General features: G+C 42.3%; 2 protein-coding genes and 1 pseudogene across 2 annotated transcripts; all 3 read left to right on the top strand.

Moving 5' to 3' along the window:
- LOC125587060 overlaps nucleotides 1–14400 on the top strand; it is an 81674-nt pseudogene extending 67274 nt beyond the window's left edge.
- A 1452-nt stretch (nucleotides 14401–15852) lies between these two features.
- On the top strand, nucleotides 15853–18696 carry LOC125587059 (receptor-like protein 38). Its single transcript, XM_048757188.1, has one exon. The coding sequence runs from the start codon at nucleotides 15853–15855 to the stop codon at nucleotides 18511–18513; it is 2661 nt and encodes an 886-aa protein (XP_048613145.1). The 3' UTR covers nucleotides 18514–18696.
- A 1246-nt stretch (nucleotides 18697–19942) lies between these two features.
- Nucleotides 19943–22703, top strand: LOC106427105 (receptor-like protein 30). Its single transcript, XM_048758231.1, has one exon. It carries the CDS (start codon nucleotides 20032–20034, stop codon nucleotides 22528–22530), a length of 2499 nt encoding a protein of 832 aa, XP_048614188.1. The 5' UTR covers nucleotides 19943–20031; the 3' UTR covers nucleotides 22531–22703.
- The last annotated feature ends 460 nt before the right edge of the window (nucleotides 22704–23163 follow it).

The following is a 23163-nucleotide window of genomic DNA, read 5'->3' as shown; positions in this document are numbered from 1 at the left end:
TCCCATCTGTTCGCGATTATCCTCCTCCGAGAAAGCTGTTTCCGGAAACGAACTTCCCACCTTCTCAATCAGCTCCGTCGCCTCTCACTCCAGCTGCTGTGACGTCTCAACCTCAACAGCGACAAACTCACTCGACTGAACGTATGAACACATTTCCTCCAAGTCAACCGGCTCCAGTTCGAGCATCTCAATCGCCTCACAGTTCTGAAGCACAAAATTCTCGTTTTCCAGATGAGGAGGAGGAGGAGGATATGTCCGATGTAGAGGCTCCGGTTCAACCTAATCTCGCCTCTGACCATATGGATCTTTTGAACTCCCTCCTAAACCAGCCAGGTCGAGCGAAGAACACAATTGTCCTGTCTCGCAACCTTGAGCCTGGAACCACATGGTATTTTGTCTTCCTTTCTTACAATTGTTGATGATTCAGGAATATAGATTTGTTGATGATTCTTTGATGATTCATTGCTTATTGGTTATTTATCAGTTATGTTCTTTGCTTGTCTTCTTTTAGAAATTTAATTTAAAAATTTGTATTGATGATAATTATATGTTTGTAGGTTTGGGTATGACAAGTCGAGCTTGTCTAGAAAGATTACCAAGATTTTAAAGAACAAGTTTAATAAGCCTTTCTACAGCTGGACTCGTGTGCCTAGAGACAGACAAGAACGCTACTTTCTGGAATTTGCCGTAAGTTTCTCTGTCTCTTCTCTGTTTTTTGAACAAGTTTATTACACACTGTTTTTTTAATTCTTTGGTTTTTGATGGCTAACTAGTATCTTCTATGTTCATTTGTAGAAAACTCACACATGGGATCCATCATTGACTGGTGTTGTGCAAGAACATTTCGAGGCCATTGCTCTTCTACGAATGAAAGACATGGTCAGCGAAGTAAGGACATCTCGGCAGCAGCCTAATTGGATAGGCGACACACTCTGGAAACTAATGACCGACTATTGGGACACTGACGCTGCGGTTGCAAAGAGTGCTACAGCATCAGCATCTAGAATGTCTGACCGTCAAGGTCTTGGCTTTCACACACATAACTCTGGCCAGAAGTCTTATATGCAGCTCCACCAAGAGATGGTGAGTCCCTACTTCTTATCTGTTCATTGTGATAAGTCTGTTTGGTTTTTAAACATTTTATACTGATCTTTTCTTCCATTTTACTTCAGGTTGTTGAATTGGGAAGACCAGTGAGCTTTGGTGAAGTATTCATCAGAGCTCATACAAATTCAGATGGAACCTTTAGTGATTTCAAAGCTAAACAAGTTATTGAGGCTTTCAAGAAGCAAAAAGAAGCTAAGTTGGCCACCCTTGAGACTGATGATCACACCGAGACTGGGCAGCATCCACCACTATCAATAGAAGAGGAGAATGAGCTGTTTATTCAGGTTGGGTTTCTTACTCAACATTTTCTTTTTTGCATTCATAATAGTCTCTCACTTGTTATTGATATAGTCTTGCTTGTTATTGCTTGTTATAGGCCACTTTCACCAATGACAGGGGGAAAATTTATGGCCTTGGAAGCTTGAAGAACCAACTTAATGAAGTGGCATATGACCCAAGAAGCTTGTCCTCTTTCATCCAAATGCAACAGCAACTTGAAGAAGCTCAACGCCAAATCAAAGAACAAGCTGCTCTTCTTGCAAAGGCTGAGGAAGATCGTGCCCAAGCTGCTGCTGCTGCGGCAATGGTTGAGGAAGAGCGTTCCAGAGTTATAGCTACTCAGCAAGCTACGATCGATGAGTTGTTAATGGTTCGGAAATACATCACCACCACAGACCAGAGATTCTTGGACTTCATCTCCAAAGAAACAGCTTCATCTGATCCCCATCATGTTTAGGTCTTTCCCTTCTCCTATGTGAAAAACTACCTTTTGGATGTGTGAAACTTGTAAACTCTTTGGAGTTCTTTCTGTTTGAAACTTGAATACTCCTAAGTTATGGAGTTCTTTTGTTTGTGTATGGTACATGTATTTAAAACTTTTATGATTTCAAAATCGTTTTTAGTAGTACTAATAGCAGATTTAAATAACAAATCATGGACAAGAAAAACAATACACCAAAATCATATATTTAACAGCCAAAAAAATATGGTAATTAGTCGCATATCATTCGCTAAATCAGTCGTATATTTTAAGCATTTCAGTCGCTAATCAGTCGTGATTCGGTAGCAGTAATATACCGACTGTTTTCCTACAGAGATAGTTAGTCACTAAGTCAGTCGTGTAATCAGTCGCTAAATGCAGTCGTTAAACTCAGTCGTTAAATTCAGTCGCTAAACGCAGTCGTTAAATTCAGTCACTAAGCCGTCGTAGAATAGTCACTAAATAAGTCGTAAATCAGTCGCCATATGCCCTACTAATTACCGACTGAAGTTACGACTGATCATAATAGTCGTCAAACAGTCGCTAAATACCGACTGTTTTACGACTAAAATATTTAGCGACGAGGTATATTACGACGAATCTTATCAGTCGTCAATCAGTCGGAAATGACCATTTACCGACTGAATACCGACTAATACCGTAGTCGGAAACGACCTGTTTTCTTGTAGTGTGAGGTTTCTAGGGCCTTTGGTGATCGTCAGTTTAAGAAGGTAAGTCATCATTTGGCTTCCCATTTTATGTTGAGCTCATAATTCTTTTCGACATGTTCTTGTACCCTTAGCTATCTTCATATCATTGCTAGTCCATGAGATTTTATGAGAATTAAGAAAGATAAGAGAAATTAAATGAAGAACATAGAAAATAATGAGAGACTTTCTTGAAAGATAATGAGAAAGGAGAAATTAAATTGTTTTCATGTTTCATGTATCAAGAGTGCTTATATATACATCAAATGGGGAGCCAAAAACAAAGAGGCTCCCATGCACTAAATGAGGCTCTCTTGCACTAAGGAGAGGCTCCCTTGCACTAAGGAGAGGCTCCCATACACTAACTAAATAAAGAAATGATAGTGCATGATATGTGGGCATAATACTCCACTCACCAAACAACCTCATTTTACATTTACTACAATTTACATTATTAAGTTTACTCATCTTTGCTTTATGATCAACACTCTCCCTCAAGCTTGACACAGGTAGGTATCAAGCTTGGAAACCATGAAGCATTCCCTCATTAAAACCTTTAGCTTGAAAAAACCACATGGGATAAAAACCAAGCTAAGGAAAAAGAGTAGACCACTTTGTGGTTAAGGATCAATGTGATGGGAGATCCACAAGTCCCAACTTAGAATGTATGAATTCACAAACCTTAGTGCTTGCAGCCTTGGTAAAGATGTCAGCCAGCTGATCTTCACTTCTTGTGTAACAAGAAATGATGATTTTCTGTTCCACAGCTTGCCTCACCTTGTGACAATCTACTTCAATGTGTTTAGACCTCTCATGAAAGACTGAGTTACTAGCTATGTGTATGGCAGCCTGATTATCACAGTGCATAGTGATTGGTGTTGTAGTCTCAATCCCCAGGTCTTTAAGCAGCCCCTTGATCCATATCAGTTCACTTGTGAGATTTCTCATAGCTCTATATTCTGCTTCAGCACTTGAACATGACACTATTTTTTGCTTCTTGCTCTTCCAAGTCACAAGGTTGCCACCAATAAATGTGCAATATCCAGTGGTTGATCTCCTATCAACTCTATCTCCTGCCCAATCAGCATCACAATATCCCACTATTTTAGTACTCTTGTTGCATCCCATCCAAACTCCTTGGCCTGGTGCCTCTCTTAGGTACCTTAATATCCTTTCCACCATGTTCCAATGGTGAATCTTTGGCGCCTGCATCTGTTGGCTTACTTGGTTCACAGCAAAGCAAATATCAGGTCTTGTAATTGTGAGGTAGATGAGCTTTCCCACCATTCTTCTGTACTGCTTCTCATCTCCAAAGGGCTTATTTTCAAACTCCCCCTGTCGCAACACTTTGTAACCATCTTCCAGTGGGGTCTTTGCTTTCTTTTCTCCAAGATCACCTGCCTCACTCAACAAATCAAGTGTGTACTTTCTTTGAGATAGGAATAACCCCTCTTTAGATCGGCATATCTCAATCCCTAGAAAGTACTTTAGCTCACCCAAATCTTTAATATCAAAAGAGGATTTAAGAAAAGCTTTAGTTAAGATGATACCTTCCTTATCACTTCCGGTAATGATAATGTCATCCACATAGATCAATATGACTACAATCCCACGCTGAGATGTGAGGGTGAATAGAGTGTGATCAGCTTCAGACTTGATGAATCCTCTTCCATTAAGAGTTGTACTCAGCTTGTGGTACCATGCTCTTGGTGATTGCTTTAACCCATAGATTGCTTTCTTTAGCCTCAGCACATTCCCTGGTTTGACAAGGTTTTCAAGCCCTGGTGGTGGTCTCATGTAGACTTCATCCTCCAATTCTCCTTGAAGAAAGGCATTCTTCACATCCATCTGCCATAAGTCCCACTCTAGGTTGACAGCCAATGAGAGAATGATCCTTATGGTGTGAAGCTTGGCTACTGGTGCAAAAGTATCCAAATAATCCTCTCCATACACCTGAGTATATCCCCTTGCTACTAGCCTTGTCTTCTTTCTTTCTGGTTTTCCATTTGCTAAGTACTTGATAGTGTGTATCATGCGGCTTGTCACTGCTCTCTTGCCTTTGGGGAGTTCAGTTTCATACCAAGTGTCATTTCTGATCATGGCATTGACCTCATCTTCGACGGATGCTCTCCATTCATCATCTACCATTGCTTCTTCATAAGACCTTGGAATGTACTCTTGATCTATGTTGGCGATGAAAGCTTGATGCTCTGTGGGATAGTGAGCAAGAGAACATACTGCTTGTATAGGATGAGCTACTGCTTGGCTGTTGAAGTAAAAAATTTTGTTGATCCAGTTTGAGGCAGGCTTTCTCTCCCTTGTACTTCTCCTAAGTGACTGGACTTCTTCAGTAACATGCTGCTCATGTTCATCTCCACCTGAATGTACCTCAGTGACCTCGGTGTGCGGCTCCTCCACTGTCTCTTCTTGTTGTCTCTCATCCTGATCATGATCCTGACCAGTATGTGTATCATCTTGTCTCCCCCCATCAGGATCAGGATGGGGATTGTCTCCAGTGTGATCAACCACTTCAATCACAGTCCTTGGAACCTGTGTATCCTCTTGATCAGTTCCAGTCTCTGATGGTTGAGCCATATTGATGCCAAGACTCTCCATTATACGCCTCAGATTGTTTGCCCTATCAGAAGATGATTGAGAGATGTCCTTGAGATTATCCCAACTTTTATCTTCATAATATCTCCTTGATTCCACAAACTTTACATCTCTCGAGACCAATACCCTTCTCATGTCTGGGTCATAGCACTTGTAGCCTTTTTGGGTTGAAGAGTAACCAAGGAACACAGCCTTAGTACTTCTAGCCTCAAGCTTATTTCTTTGCTCCATTGGCTGCAAAACATAACACAAGCAACCAAACACACGAAAGTGATCAATAGATGGTTTTCTATTGTTTAGTACCTCATATGGCGTGAGATCATCTAGCACCCTTGTTGGTGTTCTGTTGATGAGGTAGCATGCTGTCATGACCGCATCACTCCAGAACTGCTTAGGTACATTAGTCTGGAACATCATAGATCTTGCCACTTCCATGAGGTGTCTGTTCTTCCTCTCCGCTACACCATTTTGTTGTGGTGTGTATGGACAACTGGTTTGGTGTTTGATCTCATTCATGGCTAGGTAATTTTTGAAAGCATTGCTTGTATACTCCCTCCCCCCCCCCCATTATCTGACCTGAATACTTTGATCTTAACATTAAATTGGTTAGTTATGTGGTTCTGGAAATTAATAAAAGCATCTAGCACTGTATCTTTAGTTTGAATCATAGTTAGCCAAGTATATTTTGATTTTTGATCAATAAAAGTGACAAAATATCTATGATTCTCCCTAGATATGCATGGTGCAGTCCAAACATCAGAGTGTATAAGATCAAAGCAGTTTTCATAGATAGTAGATGACTTAGGAAACACAGTCTTGCAATATTTGCCTAGGATACATGCTTCACAGTCATCATTTTTAAAGGAAATATCAGGAAACAGCAGGTTTAGTGCACGAGAATGGGGATGACCTAGCCTAGCATGCCATAAAACACTTTTATCTAAAGCAGGAATTGAACTGAAAGCTGAAGATAAATTTGAAACAGTCTTGGTGTCTTCAAGTAGGTACAAGTCATCCTTTGTAACACCTTTTCCAATCAACTTAAGAGTCTCAATATCCTGAAAAACAACCTCATTAGGACTGAAAATCACATTACAATTTAAATCAGTGGTAGCTCTTTTGACAGATAATAAATTTGATGCAAAAGATGGCATGTAAAATGCTTTTGTATCTTTTTCAAATAGCTTAAGAGTTCCTACACCTTTAATTGGTATTTTGTCTCCATTTGCAATCATTACATTACCTAATACCGGTTCTACATTACTAATCAACCTAGCATCACTAATCATGTGGTGAGAGGCTCCTGAGTCTATGACTAAAGGCTTAATACCACTAGATGAATGAGATGCATGTAGAGAAGTAACCAGAACTCTAGGCGGTTTATATGATGCACTAAGGGAAATACCAAGTGTGTTACCAGACTCTTTTAGAGCTTTGATGAGAGCCTCTAGGTCTGACTTCTTGATAGATTCATCTTGTGTAGTTCTCACAGCTGAGCAGCCGCTGAAAGACATTGTCTTTCCTTCACTAGCACCATTAGTGCGCTTAGGAGTAGATGGCTCTCCTACTTCACCAGAGAAGTTTGCCCTTGCATCTGCATATGGAGTCCGGAATTTCTGAGGTTTAAGGTGTGGATGGAGGATCCAACATTTGTCTTTGCCATGACCCTTCTTCTTACAGTGATCACACACCCAAATCTTCTTATCTTCTGGTTTGTAGTACCCCTTGTTAGCTACGCCTTCTGGTTTGGTCTCTGCCTCTTCAGCTTGATTTACCATGATGAGCTCTCCCTTTCTCCCAAAGAGCCCAACTGATCCTTGCTCCTTTTGGATCTGAGAGCACACTTCATCTAGAGATGGGAGCTCTTGTCCTCTTAGGATGTGTTTGATCAAGTCATTATACCCAGGGTTGAGAGTGAAGAGAAGCGCAAAGACCTTATCTTGCTCTCTTCTCTGGTTCAGTACTTCAGGATCCAAAGTACTTGGCCTCAACATCTCTAGTTCAGCCCACAAAGACCTAAACTTTCCAAAGTGTCTATCAAACTCAGTATCCTCTTGACACAAGTTGTTGATAGCCTTCTTGACTTCAAACACTCTACTGATGTTGGAGACATTTCCAAACACCTTTTGAAGTGTATCCCACAGATCTTTAGAAGTTTCACAGTAGGAGTAAGCTTCCAAGATTGAGGGTTCAATACTGTTGTGGATGATATCAAACACTCTACTGATGTTGGAGACATTTCCAAACACCTTTTGAAGTGTATCCCACAGATCTTTAGAAGTTTCACAGTAGGAGTAAGCTTCCAAGATTGAGGGTTCAAGACTGTTGTGGATGATAGATAACACCATGAGATCTTCTTGAACTCTTTTCTTATCACCAGCTTCAGCCACCACTATCTCCTTACCATCCTCTCCTAGGATAGTCTTCTTCTTAAGGCCTCTGCCTTCTTCAACAATTTCTCAGAGACCTCTGCCTCCAAGAGCTGTCTTAGTTAACCTTGCCCAAAGTAAGTAGTTAGCTCCCTTGAGAGTAACTGGAATCACAACCATCTTTGAATTTCCTCCAGAATCCATTAAGAACAGTTCAAGCACAATGAGAAGAACAATTTTTTTTTTTTTAAGTAAATAGAAACAGAGTGAAAGATTGTGGAAGACTTAGGGTTCAAGAGCTTGTCGCTCTGATACCATGAGATTTTATGAGAATTAAGAAAGATAAGAGAAATTAAATGAAGAACATAGAAAATAATGAGAGACTTTCTTGAAAGATAATGAGAAAGGAGAAATTAAATTGCTTTCATGTTTCATGTATCAAGAGTGCTTATATATACATCAAATGGGGAGCCAAAAACAAAGAGGCTCCCATGCACTAAATGAGGCTCCCTGGCACTAAGAAGAGGCTCCCTTGCACTAAGGAGAGGCTCCCATACACTAACTAAATAAAGAAATGATAGTGCATGATATGTGGGCATAATACTCCACTCACCAAACAACCTCATTTTACATTTACTACAATTTACATTATTAAGTTTACTCATCTTTGTTTTTTTATCAACAGTCCAGACATTAGTCTTCACTTGAAAATTCTAAAAAAAGTGATTGATTCCAGTTTGGTGTCATTGCAACCCCGGACATTCATGCGTTTGAGTTAACTGTGAGAGAAAACTTCATGATTCTTGGTTGTGATGGATTGTGGGAAGTAAGCTCATTGTCACGGGCTGATTTCTTCACTCCAATCAGATCGTGCGGCCTTAGCAACTTTCACCCTTGTGGTTTGCTAAGTCAGCCTTTCGGACAACTCGCTCAGCACTTAGAGAGAGAGTATGGACGATTTTAGAGAGAGAGTTTGTAGAAGTGTTTTCTTATTAAAGCTTGGTGTGTTTACAAGTGAGGGGTGATCCCCTTTATATACACTTTCTCTTCCTCAACGAACGGTACAGATCAAACCGATCTAACGGTTGTGAAACTTCTTCTCAAGTGTTCCACAACCTTCTACACTTTTCTACACTTCTCTACACTTCTCTACACTTCTCTACACTTCTCCATACCTAAGATATTTTACAAAAGACTTACAGCTTAAGAAAATACTTAGTGGAGTGGGCTTAATTCACCTTTGGCCCGACCCGATCTTTGGTTGTCTTCATGGACGTTTTGGGTTAAAACGGGCCGTGACATCCTCCCCCACCTAAGCCGGTGACGCCCTCGTCACCGTGTATGCCTTCAGCATGTCCCGGAATTGCCACAAGTCTTCTTCCGGTTCCCATGTTGCTTCTGCCTCTGGAAGTCCCTTCCACTTGATGAGAAAATGGGTCTGTCTCGGGACTCCCCGCTTCCTTACCTCCTTGGACGCCAGAACCTCTTCGATCTCCTTGTCATAAGACTTAGTCACCACGGGTGGTGCTCGAGTCGAAACCCTTCGGGTTTGGTCGTCCTCATCAGCATGGTACGGTTTCAGCATGCTAACATGAAAGACCGGATGGATCTTAAGTGTATCCGGTAGGTCGAGTCGGTAGGAAACCTTTCCCACCTTCCCAACTATCTCGAACGGTCCTTCGTACTTCCGGATTAAGCCCTTATGCAGGCTCCGGAATGCCTTGAACTGTTGTGGAAGTAATTTAACAAGTACAAGGTCGCCCACTGAGTACTCCGAAGGCCGTCTCTTCTCATCTGCCCATTTCTTCATCCGTTTTCGGGATTTCTCCAAGCATGCTCGGGCAAGGTCAGCATGTTCTTCCCACTGTTTAGCCATTATGAACGCTCCGGGACTCTTCCCTTCAATCCTTGGCGTGGCCAAGGTGTGCGGAGTCAATGGCTGCTGTCCCGTTGCAAGCTCGAACGGGCTCCGTCCTGTCGCCTCACTGCGTTGAAGATTGTAAGAGAACTGAGCTATGTCCAGCAACTTCGCCCAGTCCCGTTGGTTGGCGCTTACAAAGTGACGGAGATAACTTTCAAGTAAGGCATTCACCCTTTCGGTCTGCCCATCAGATTGCGGGTGGAAGCTTGTTGAGAAGCTTAGTTCCGTCCCAAGTATTTTGAACAGTTCTGTCCATAAGCGCCCAGTGAACCGGGGATCTCGGTCGCTTACAATGTTCTGAGGCAGTCCCCAAAGTTTTACCACGTTCTTGAAGAACGCCCTTGCTGCCTCTTCCGCAGTGCAGTCCCGATCACAAGCCACAAACGTCCCATATTTAGAGAATCGATCCACAATCACCAGGATGGATCCAAACCCTTCGGACTTAGGTAACGCACTGATGAAATCAAGCGAGACCGAGTCCCATGGTCGCTCCGGGATGGGTAGTGGCTGTAACAATCCCGCGGGCTGCTTGTTCTCCGACTTGTCTTGTTGGCAGACTAGACAAGTTTTCACATAAAGCTCCACGGTATCCCTCATCTGTGGCCAATAGTATCCAGCTTCGACAAGTGCCATCGTTCTTTTCTGTCCCGGATGGCCCGCCCATCGTGTATCGTGGCACTCCCGAATGATATCTCGTCGAAGACTTTCCCACTTAGGCACATAAAGTCTTCGACCTTTGGTGTAGAGTAACCCATCTTCTACCCAAAATCGATGCACCTTCCCCTCGTTGGATAGCTTCACCAGCTCCCTAGCGACTGGATCACGTTCCAGCCCCTCTCGGATTCGAGCCATAATGGTCCCCTCGACTTGGCTCATCACTGCCAGCTCCGCCTTCCGACTTAGTGCATCGGCCACCACATTCACCTTTCCTGGCTTGTACTTCAAAGTGTAATCGAACTCAGCCAGGAAGTCTTGCCATCTTGCTTGTTTTGGGGACAACTTCTTCTGGGTCTGGAAGTAACTCGTCGCCACGTTGTCCGTCTTGACCGAGAAATGTGCCCCAAGAAGATAGTGTCTCCAAACTCGCATACAATGGACTATCGCAGTCATCTCTTTCTCTTGAACCGTGTACCGCCGTTCAGTCTCATTAAGCTTACGGCTTTCAAAGGCAATTGGATGTCCATTTTGCATCAGCACTCCCCCGATGGCAAAGTCGGAGGCATCCGTGTGTAACTCGAAAGGGAGGCTGAAGTCAGGTAAGGCAAGGACAGGTTCTTGGCTTACCGCGGTCTTTAGTCCCTCAAAGGCTTCTTGGCACGGTTCGGACCAGTCCCATGTTTTCCCTTTCTTGAGAAGGTCCGTCAATGGTGCCGCCTTTCTTGAATACCCCTCGATGAACCGACGATAGTAGTTGACTAGACCAAGGAAAGATCGCAACTCCGTTACCTTGGTCGGGGCCTCCCACCCCATAATTGCTTTGACCTTCGGTTCATCCATCTTCAGCTTTCCATGGCCGATAACATGGCCAAGGAACTGAACTTCTTCGGTGGCGAAAGTACACTTCTCTTGCTTCATAAACAACTCGTTCTCGCGGAGAACCCGAAATACGGTCTGCAAGTGCTCCACATGCTCCTCCATCGAGTTGCTGTAGATAACGATATCGTCCAAGTATGCCACCACGAACCGATCCAAGTAGGGCTGTAGGATCTGGTTCATCAGGGTGCAAAATGTGGCGGGGGCGTTCGTAAGACCGAATGGCATTACCAGCCAATCGAACGACCCATACCGCGTTATGCACGCAGTCTTCGGCTCGTCCCCTTCCGCTATCCGGACTTGGTAGTAACCCTTCTGCAAGTCCATCTTCGTATAGACTTTTGCCCCACCAAGCCTATCGAATAGATCAGCAATCAGCGGAATGGGATAACGGTTCTTGATCGTTACCTTGTTAAGGGCCCGGTAGTCCACGCACATCCTCAATGAGCCATCATGCTTCTTTTGGAACAGAACCGGGGCCCCATAAGGTGCCTTCGACGGTCTCAGCTTCCCCGTCGATAATAACTCATCGAGTTGTTTCCGTAACTCTTCCAGTTCGGATGGAGCCATTCTATAAGGCGCCATAGATGGTGGTTTAGCTCCTGGCTCCAACTCGATCTGGTGGTCCACCGCCCTCCTCGGTGGTAGCTTCTCTGGCAACTTTGTCGGCATAACGTCCTTGTTCTCCTCAAGGACGGTTTTGATGATTTGAGGGATGTCCTCAACGTTATTGGGCTCATCCTCCACCTTCATCATGGCCAAAAACGTGGGTTCACCCTTCTTCACCCCCTTGGTGAGCTGCATCGCCGATAGTTGCCTCGTCTCATCGATTTTCCCTTCTAAGGCCGGAATCATGCACGGTGATCCCTTCTCGAGGATGCATACCGAGCTCAACGCAGGCATGGGTATGGCTGAGACTTGTCTCATGAAGTCCATTCCCAAGACTACTTTGAAGTCATCCATGGGAATGACTGAGAAGTTCACCGGGCCGCTCCAGCTTCCCAGCTTCATCCCGACCCCTCGAGCTACCCCATTGACGGGTTGAGCCTTTGCGTTCACCGTCTTAATCCAACCATCCTTCTTGGACCACTTGACACCAAGTCTCACAGCTTCGTCTATCGCCATGAAGTTGTGAGTGGTGCCCGTGTCCACCATCACTCGGGTCGGCTTATCGTTGATCCGAGCTTCAACGTACATGAGCCCTTTACCCGTCGGCTTCACTACCGGGTTAGACTTCAGGGCGTTGAAAAGTTGCAACGACCCCATCTTCCCTGGTTCCTCTTCTGGAGTCTCGGTGTCCCGACACTCCATGATAGCCGATAACGACCCCATCTTCGGGCAGTCCTTCATCGCATGTGGCCCCTTGCACACAAAGCATCCTCCCTTTGGAACGAAGGACTTTTTCCTTGCCTCGAAGTCTTCCCGACGAGCACCTTTCTCAAAACTCCTTGAGTTGGATGGTCGGGCAGTATCCCGTTTTGCTCCCCCACCTTTGGCCACGACCTGCTCCTTCTTCTTCGAGGACTCGGACGGACCAGAGGTACGGAAGTCAACTAGCGACTCGGCCACCGCGATGGCTTCGTCCACCGTCTTGACTCCCCGACGCTGCAACTCTTGCTTGGCCCAAGATTGCAGTCCATCAGTGAAGTAGAACACAAGATCCTCCGCGGTCATGTTCGGAATCTGAAGCATGAGCGTTGTGAATTCCTTCACATAGTCCCGGATCGAGCCACGCTGTCGAAGTTCCCTCAACTTCTTGCGAGCCTCATATACGACGTTCTCCGGGTAGAACTGCCGCTTCAACTCTTTCTTGAAATCATCCCAAGTATCGATCCGGCATGTTCCTTGCTCGATCTCAGAATGTTTCCTTCGCCACCATAGCATGGCTGTGTCCGACAGGTAGGACGTCGCAGCCTTCACCTTCGCATTCTCAGCCACAACGTTGAGATTGTCGAAGTATATCTCCATCTGCCAAAGGAAATTCTCGACCTCCTTGGCGTCCCGCACACCGTTGAACCGGTTTGGTTTCGGAAGTTCAACCTTACCAAAATTGGCTCCGCCAACGGCTTCAGCGTTTGCGCTTGCCCTCTTGACCAGCGTGATGTCTTCCTCCATCGCAGTAAAGCGTGCCTTCATCCCCTCGATGTCATCACGCAAAGCCTGCATGGATCCCGTCACCAGCTCCTCGAGCCGAATGAACCGAGAGTCCAAGTCGGCAGCATTTTGCTTGACTTCCTCAAGCCCACCGAACACAACACTCTCCAGCTCAGTGACGGTATGCTCGACCCTCTCGAGCTTCTCACCCATCTCGCCCACAGCCACACCCAGAGCCTCACGATAAACACTCTTTTCCCGCTGGGTGCCAGCACGTGTGGCCGTGGACTCCCTTCCACGCTCCTCCACGCCGGACTGTGAGCTCCCTTCTTTTTGTTTATCTCCCTTAGCCATTTTCTCCACTCGGCCAGAGTCTCCCCTTGTCTGGATCGTACCTCGGCTCTGATACCAACTGTCACGGGCTGATTTCTTCACTCCAATCAGATCGTGCGGCCTTAGCAACTTTCACCCTTGTGGTTTGCTAAGTCAGCCTTTCGGACAACTCGCTCAGCACTTAGAGAGAGAGTATGGACGATTTTAGAGAGAGAGTTTGTAGAAGTGTTTTCTTATTAAAGTTTGGTGTGTTTACAAGTGAGGGGTGATCCCCTTTATATACACTTTCTCTTCCTCAACGAACGGTACAGATCAAACCGATCTAACGGTTGTGAAACTTCTTCTCAAGTGTTCCACAACCTTCTACACTTTTCTACACTTCTCTACACTTCTCTACACTTCTCTACACTTCTCCATACCTAAGATATTTTACAAAAGACTTAAAGCTTAAGAAAATACTTAGTGGAGTGGACTTGATTCACCTTTGGCCCGACCCGATCTTTGGTTGTCTTCATGGACGTTTTGGGTTAAAACGGGCCGTGACATCATGGTTTCTTGTTGTGCATTTCTCTATAAGAACATCCCCTTCGTCTTTTATATTCAAAGTTTACTCATATGATGTACATACTGCATCCGTTTTCAGGTGTTTGGACCAAGTGACGCTGTTAGGTTTGTTCAGAAACTCTTGAAGGTAACTACAAACACGCTAGTCAAATCGCTTTGTTCTTCATTGCACACTCTTTAGCTACATGAACACAAGTTTTTAAGGTAGCCATGTGAAAATGTTTGTGTAGAACTTTGTGCATACAAGTAAAGGGCAATGAGAGATTACTAAGAGCTGTGATTTTGCAGGAAGGCTTGCCTGTAAGCACAATTAGTCGCCGTATTGTAAAGGAAGCTGTGAAGGAACGTCGTTGCAAAGACAATTGCACAGCGATCGTGATTGTCTTCAGACGCGGATGACAAAAAGAAAATCGTGTGTGTTTTCCTTTTTGGTTTCTGCTTTGTTTGAAGAGTTCCAAACCTTTTGTTGCTAAAAGAGCTATTATTTTTTACATGTCAATGGATCTATTATACATTTGGGGCCGCCACTAGAAAAAAAAAAAAAGATTTTGAAGACTGAACATAACTCTCTTTCTTTTGAAAAGGTGCATAGAAGCGAGAAGCAGAGAGCTTTATAATCATAGGATACATAGTAATCCGTTTGTAACTCACAACGTGATGTTATCATTGTGAATTTATGATCCACTCTTCCGGTTTGTAATTAAGGGGAAAGAGAATAAATCGCCAGCTTAGACCAGCAGCAGTAAAAAGGACAATTTAACCTGTTGTGGTCTCACCAGAGATTGAAACTGGAGGAAGGTAAGAGAAAGAGGCAAGAACATTACTATTGAAACTCAAGGTAATGTTTCCCTGCAATGAAGGAAACTGAATATGTAAGCATACAAAACACATAACACCAAAGAAGTATCAAGTAGTCTGACTGAGAGTATAAGGTCCAAAGAGATGAAGCTTGGACTAAGTTTAATTTTATCCATTATGAGTTAAGATTATTGAACCTGAAGAAACGGTCTTCAAAACTGCAGTCTGCTGCACCATATTGATTTGCATAAAACAAATGTTCTAGTGTTCTATACCATCTAGCAAACACCTATGTATCATCAAATATATGAAGATAATGAAGCAAGTAGAAACAATGCGAAATAAGGTCCATTGAACATTTGTTATAATCATTATGTGTATTCAATGTAATTTGAGCTGAGACTGTTTAATACATGTCTCATTTTGGATCATCGATAGGCCATATCAGAAAATCCATTATAAGAGACGACAAGAAATTCCAGCATTTCCGAGATCAGCATACAACAAGAGATGTCAAAAGAGTTTCCAAGTGAATTTTCATCATTTCAGAGATCAGTATACAAACAATATCTTTCTTCTTTCACAATACATTTCTCTATATCACCAGACCAGTTCTAGTTATATTACATCAGGAAGAGAACACAAATACTCAATGCCTCCGTTTTCTTATACTCTTGATGATAGGTAAAGTCAAGATTGATCAGTCAAATCCATATCTTCTCAAAACTCCAGAAAAAGCTTGTAGGATGGTGAGTTTCAGGTTGATATTAATGTTCATGTTTTCTGATGACAAGATGAGTATGATAGAGAGAAAAGGGTCAGGTTGTGAAAAGACCACCACAATAATTTAAGTGGAACCTTAAAATAATAATGGCGTGCCGCAAAGGAGAGGAAGGAATGAGTCAATGGTGTAGACTTTTGAGCCAGGTGGTGGAGTGACACCACAGAAGACTTGACTAATCAAGTGAAAATCAGACAAGAGTTGATCCCCATAAACATTACACAACTTGTATTACTTACCACACAAACATAAGAAGAAGAAAAAAAGAAAGGATGATGATTCCGAGCCAATCTTTTTCCTTCATCTTCTTTCTTTCCTTTATATTCAACACTCTTGCTTCTCCTACTCTCGAAAGGGATGCTCTTTCGGAGTTCAAAAATGAGTTCCCGATCAGTGCACCAGACCCAGAGGATCCTTTTGCTTCCTCTTTTAGTTCGTGGAACACAAGCAGTGATCACTGTTCCTGGGAAGGTGTCTCATGCGATGTTAATTCCGGTGAGGTGATATCACTCTTCCTTGAGGACATCTTTCTCAATGGCTCTTTGAAATCAAACACTAGTCTCTTAAAACTCCAACATCTTCAGCACCTAGCCCTTATCAACTGCCATCTCAGAGGAGAGATTTCTTCTTCTCTAGGAAACCTTTCTCATCTCATGCAGCTTGACCTCTCTTATAACGAGCTGGGAGGTGAAATCCCATCTTCAATGGGAAACCTTTCTCATCTCAGTCATCTTTACCTTTCTAGCAACTACTTGGTAGGTGAAATTCCATCTTCAATAGGAAATATTTCTCCCCTCGTAGAGATTGACCTTTATGGTAATCACTTGATAGGTGAAATTCCATCTTCACTAGGAAACCTGTCCCATCTCACGACTCTTATTCTTGCTGAGAATCACTTGATAGGTGAGATTCCGCCTTCAATGGGCAACCTAAACCAGCTAACATTTTTGAACTTAGGCCCGAACAACTTGAGTGGTAACATTCCTAGTTCATTTACCAATTTCAACAAGCTCTCTCAATTATCTCTCTCATATAATCAATTCTCCGGTGGAGGTTTACCTCATATACTGTCAAATTTAACCAGCTTGTCCTCATTAGACCTTTCCAATAATCACTTCAAATCCAAGCTTCCATCTGACTGGAGTGAACTCAATAACTTGGAGATATTTTCTGCAAGTGGAAACTATTTTGTCGGGAATGTCCCTACATCCTTGTTTATGATTCCTTCACTAAAAGAGGTTTATTTGAGTGAAAACCAATTAGAGGGACCCTTAGAGTTTGGGAATACATCCACATCGTCTGAGTTACAATATCTAGACCTCTCTTCTAACAACTTCTACGGACCAATCCCTGAAGATATATCTCGATTTCTCATACTCCAAACTTTAGATCTTAGCAATAATAGGTTCATTGGGGCAATCCCTGAATCTATGTCCAAATTAGTCTCCCTATACTCTCTAGATCTTAGCAATAACAGTTTCACTCGGTTAATCCCTGGATCTATATCCAAATTAGTTTCCCTCAATGAGCTAGATCTATCCTACAACAAGTTGGAAGGTCAAGTACCGAGTTTCTTGTGGAGCCTGTCTTCTTTGAAGCTTTCTCGTAATTCTTTCAGTAACCTCGAGGATTCAATGCAAGTTGTCGTCAGTGGACGTCACTCTAATCTTAGCTCAAGTTCGTTCCGAGGACCAGTCCACCACGTTGATCTTGGTTCAAATTCACTCCGAGGATCATTTCCCCTATGGATTTGTAAGTGTACATCATTAGTCTTCTTAGATCTGTCAAACAACCATCTCACTGGTTCCATTCCTTCATGTTTGATGCATTACATTGCTTCTGTTCGCCAGATAATTCTAAGAAACAACAACTTGAGCGGATCCCTTCCAGATATCTTTAACAGTGCAACCAAGTTACGATCACTAGACGTTAGCCGTAACCATTTAGTGGGGAAGCTTCCAAGATCATTGATCAACTTCAAGTCTATGGAATATCTGAATCTGAAAGGAAACAAGTTCAAGGACACGTTTCCATCTTGGTTGAGTTCTTTGATACGGTTACGTGTTCTGCTTCTCGGATCAAATGAATTTTACGGTCCAATCTCTTCACATTTTGGGTTTCCAAGTCTCCGAGTCATTGACATATCACACAATGGCTTCAATGGAACATTGCCACAAGATTATTTTGTGAACTGGCTTGAAATGTCAACGGTGTGGGTAGATAAAACCAAATGGTATGAGCATATTATGGACAAAGGCCGTCCAAGTTCGGTATACATGGGGGAATTATACAATTATACGGACTCGATGGATATGATGTATAAAGGTGTAGACACAGAGTTTCCACTGATCTTTCTTGCGTACAAAGCCATCGATTTCTCTGGAAACGAATTCACGGGACAGATCCCTAAATCAATTGGCATATTGAAAGAATTGATTCTTGTCAACTTTTCAAGAAATGCATTTACAGGCAGTATCCCATCATCCTTGGCAAATATAACAAATTTAGAGGCACTAGATCTTTCTCACAATAACCTTTCTGGTTATATCCCTCGTGATCTTGCCAAACTCTCATTCGTGTCATACTTGGACTTCTCCCACAACCTTCTCCAAGGGCCAGTTCCACGAAGCACTCAGTTTCAGAGTCAAAATTGTTCTTCATTCGAGGACAACCTTGGACTCTATGGTCTCGAGGAAATTTGTGGACCGATCCATGTTCCTCATCCTACATCGGGAGATTCCCAACATTCCGAGGAATTTTCATCCGAAGAGTCAGAAGAAGTGTTGAACTGGATAGCAGCTGCAATAGCCTTCGTACCTGGTGTGTTCTGTGGATTGGTGATCGGACATTTCTTTTTCACTTCACAAAAACACAAATGGTTGATGGAGAAGTTCGGTCGAAACCATCATGGTGGGATCATCACTGTTCGTTAAGCCCATCTCTCTCAACTTTGTTTCTTTAAACGTCTTGTAAGTCTGTACTTTCAATAACTGGTTCGTCAAAATGTTGTGTTTGCACTTTTCAGTTTGAATTTCGTTCTATTAAATATTGTTGTTGCTGTTGTTGTTATGGTAACGTCATTTGATAGAATTGGTATTTTATTTCTAAACAGCATATATACTTGTCTGTGAAGTTGGACGACTTTTTCAGGACATAGACGAGAACACATTACATAAATATTATCCAAACGAGTTTTACATCGAACCAAAAGTATATAGGACATGCTTTTAACATCAAAGAAAAACTTATAATATAAAAATCTTATTTTACATAAACTAAGAAGAACCCCTCAACGTGTTATTACTTGGATAAAGAGATTCTTGGCAGTCTAGGCAAACATCGTTATTACTTGGATAAACTCTGAACGGCGTTTGCTGTCCCATGTTCCTTTGGAGGTATGTGAAGGTATAATTCCACCAGGAAACACTAAGCTTGGTATACTTGTTCGCTTGATATGGCTGACACTAATCTCCATCCCAGGAATCCACAACATGACGGTTCTTCTGATGTCGAATTGCTCACCTTCTGCTGCTGGAACTCCTTGCTTACGCTGCAGATCCATGAAGTAAGAGCAATGGAGTGGTCGGGATGCCTCTTGTAAATCATGTACATTAGGGCGGCATTGAAGCATGTCATAAGTATGAAATGAAATGAAGCAAAAGAGTTCTAGAACCGCATGCATCTTAATGTTGTCCTGAAATTCTGCTCATGGTAAAACATAGATTCAGACTAAGCAAATCATATAGACCGAATTATCAAAGTTTTAACAATAGCAAGAGATGTATCCTCAGTAGGCACAAAACCTCAATGTTAGGAACCAGGCTCAAGATCTGGTCAGTGACTCTACAACCGTATCGTTCTGTTGAATGGAATCCTGTGATATATCTAACTCCTGCACCATTAACATCAGGCAGATAACACAAATAGATAATGCCTCCCTATCACATACTCCTACTGATAGAAAATGCAGTATCTGCCAGTCAGGTAAAGTCCAGATTGATCAGTCAATCAATATCTTCTCAAAACTCTAACAAAAGCTTGTACTATCGTGAGTTTCAAATTGATATTAATGTTATTATTTTCTGATGACAGCATGAGTATGATAGAGATGGCCAGGTTGAGAAATTAGACTGTGGGCTCAGCTTCCATATCCAATGCGTCAAATATTGACTATCGAAGAAGAATGTTATTGTCATGTCGATAGAAAAACCACAATAATTTAAGTGGCTTAAAATAATGGCGTGCCGCAAATGAAAGGAAGGAATTAGTCAACGTTTTAGACTTATGAGCCAAGTGGGGATCACAGAAGAGTTGACAAATCAACTGAAAAATCCAACACGAGAGATGACGCAAGACTTGAGAAGCCAAAGCTCTTTAAATGAGCCCCATAAGCCTTACACAACTCATTACTTACCACACAAACTTCAGAAACAAAAAAAAAAAACAGAAGGATGATGATTCCGAACCAATCTTTTTTCTTCATCTTCTTTCTTTCCGTTATATTCAACACTCTTGCTTCTCCTACGCACCAAAGGGATGCTCTTTTGGAGTTCAAAAATGAGTTTCCGTTCAATGCATCAGACCCACGTGCTCCTTCTGAAGCCCCTTTAAGTTCGTGGAACACAAGCAGTGATCACTGTTCCTGGAAAGGTGTCACATGCAACGCTCATTCCAGTGAGGTGATATCACTCGTCCTTGAGTACACCTATCTTAATGGCTCTTTGAAATCAAACACTAGTCTTTTAAAACTCCATCATCTTCACCACCTAACCCTTTACAGTTGCGATCTCATAGGAGAAATTCCTTCTTCACTAGGAAACCTTTCTCATCTCAGGCATCTTAACATTTCTGATAACAATTTCTTGACAGGTGAAATTCCATCCTCTATAGGAAACCTTTCTCATCTTAGTTTTCTTGACCTCTCTCATAATGACTTAGGAGGTAAAATTCCATCTTCCCTAGGAAACTTGTCCCGTCTCACAGTTCTTGATCTTAGTGACAATAATGGCTTGATAGGTGAAGTTCCGCCTTCAATTGGCAATCTAAACCAGCTAAAAATTATCAGTTTTTACTCGAATAAACTGAATGGTACCATCCCTAGTTCATTTGCCAATTTCAACAAGCTGTCCTATTTACTTCTCACAGGTAATCAATTCTCCAGTGGAGATTTACCTCTGATACTATCAAATTTAACCAGCTTGTCCTATTTTGACATTTCCGATAATCACTTCAAATCCAAGCTTCCATCTAACATGAGTGGACTCCATAACTTGGAGGTATTTAGAGTGAATAGTAACTCTTTAATCGGGACTTTCCCTACATCTCTGTTTACGATTCCTTCCTTAAGAGTGGTTTCTTTGAGTGAAAACCAATTAGAGGGACCCTTAGAGTTTGGGAATACATCCTCAGCTTCTGAGTTACAATATCTAGACCTAGCTTCTAACAACCTCTACGGACCAATCCCTGAAGATATATCTCGATTTCTCAAACTAGAGTTTATAGATCTTAGCAATAACAGTTTCACTGGGCTAATCCCTGGATCTATGCCTGAATTAGTCTCCCTCAAGATTCTAGATCTCTCCTACAATAAGTTGGAAGGTCAAGTACCAAGTTTCCTGTGGAGGATATCTCAGTTGACGCTTTCTCATAATTTTTTCAGTAGCTTCGAGGAATTACCGCAAGCTGTCGTCAGTGGAAGTGACTCTGATCTTATTTCAAATTCATTCCAAGGACCAGTCCAATTTGATCTTGGTTCAAATGCACTCCATGGATCATTACCCCGTTGGATCTGTAAGCGTGCATCATTGATCTTCTTGGATCTGTCAAACAACCATCTCTCTGGTTCCATTCCTTCATGTTTGATGAATTGTACTGCTTCTCTTGGCGTTATAATTCTAAGAAACAACAACTTGAGTGGATTCCTTCCAGACATCTTTACCAATGCCACCAAGTTACGGTCGCTAGACGTTAGCCGTAACCAGTTATCGGGGAAGCTTCCAAAATCTTTGATCAACTGCACGTCTATGGAATATCTGAATCTGAAAGGAAACAAGTTCAAGGACACCTTTCCATCTTGGTTGAGTTCTTTGGGATCATTAAGTGTTTTGTTTCTCGGATCAAATGCATTTTATGGTCCAGTCTCGTCACATTTGGGGTTTCCGAGTCTGCGAGTCATTGACCTATCGAACAATAGCTTCAGTGGAACACTGCCACAAGATTATTTTGTGAACTGGCGTGAAATGGCATCAGTGGGGGAAAAGGAAAGTGTACTGACTAGTGACGGCATAGACACATTTATGTCACACATGGGCGAACTAAGCATGTATGAGGATTCGATGGATATGATGTATAAAGGTGTAGATACAGAGTTTCCAAAGATCTTATATATGTTTAAAGCCATCGATTTTTCTGGAAACAAATTTACGGGACGGATCCCTAAATCAATTGGCATGCTAAAGGAACTGCTTCATGTCAATTTTTCAAGAAATGCATTTACAGGCAGTATCCCATCATCCTTGGCAAATATAACAAATCTAGAGGCACTAGACCTCTCTCACAACAAGCTTTCGGGTAATATTCCTCGGGATCTTGCCAACCTCTCCTTCGTGTCATACTTGGACTTCTCCCACAACCTTCTCCAAGGTCCTGTTCCAAGAAGCACTCAGTTTCAAAGGCAACATTGTTCTTCATTCGAGGACAATCTTGAACTCTATGGTCTTGAGGAAATTTGTGGACCGATCCATGTTCCTCATCCTACATCGGGGGATTCACATCAATCCGAAGAGTCAGAAGAAACGTTGAGCTGGAAAGCTGCTGCAATAGCCTTCGGACCAGGTATATTCTGTGGATTGGTGATCGGATATATCTTCTTCACTTCACACAAACAAACACATATGGTTCATGGAAAAGATCGGTTGAACCATCTCGGTGGCATCATCACTGTTCGTTAAATACTGTCTCCTTCAACGTTGTTTCTTTAAATGTCTTGTAAATCTGTACTCCGATGATTGGTTGGTCAAAGTGTTGTGTTTGTACTTTTGGTTCTATTATACATTGTTGGTGTTTTTGTTGTAATGCTGTAAATTTTAAGTTGTATTGCTTTTATAACACCTTGTACTATCTTTTTATAACTTGTCGAACCCCCAAAACGATAATCAGAGACGACGAAATCTCGTGCGGGAATCTATAACCTGGGTGAGTTTCTATTTCTAGTCGCGATGGGATATAGAGACTCCTTCAATTAAATAACCCGACCCGATTTGAAATCCGTGTGAACAAAAGTGTTGGGGCTAAAATGAAATAAATAGATATTATGGGTGCAAAAAGTATAAATTCTTGCAACTTTGGAAAGGTTATTAGCTTTTTTCTTAAAGGAGAATTAGGTGACATACACGTAAGAAAATGAAAAAACAAAGTTTCAACCCATAAAAAAGTTTGGTTATGATATTATACATATTAATCTACAAAGTGACGAACATACCCTTATCTATGCGGGTGAAAAGAGTCTGATTTCGATGTGTCTTCTTCAATTGAAAAGATTTCTTTCACTTTGAAAAAACTATGAACACAGACGACGGATCATA

The sequence above is a fragment of the Brassica napus genome, chromosome C5, assembly GCF_020379485.1.
Source record: "Brassica napus cultivar Da-Ae chromosome C5, Da-Ae, whole genome shotgun sequence".
Classification (NCBI taxonomy): Eukaryota; Viridiplantae; Streptophyta; class Magnoliopsida; order Brassicales; family Brassicaceae; genus Brassica; species Brassica napus.
Note: the sequence above shows the minus strand (reverse complement) of the source record. Positions and strands in the feature narration are given on the sequence as shown.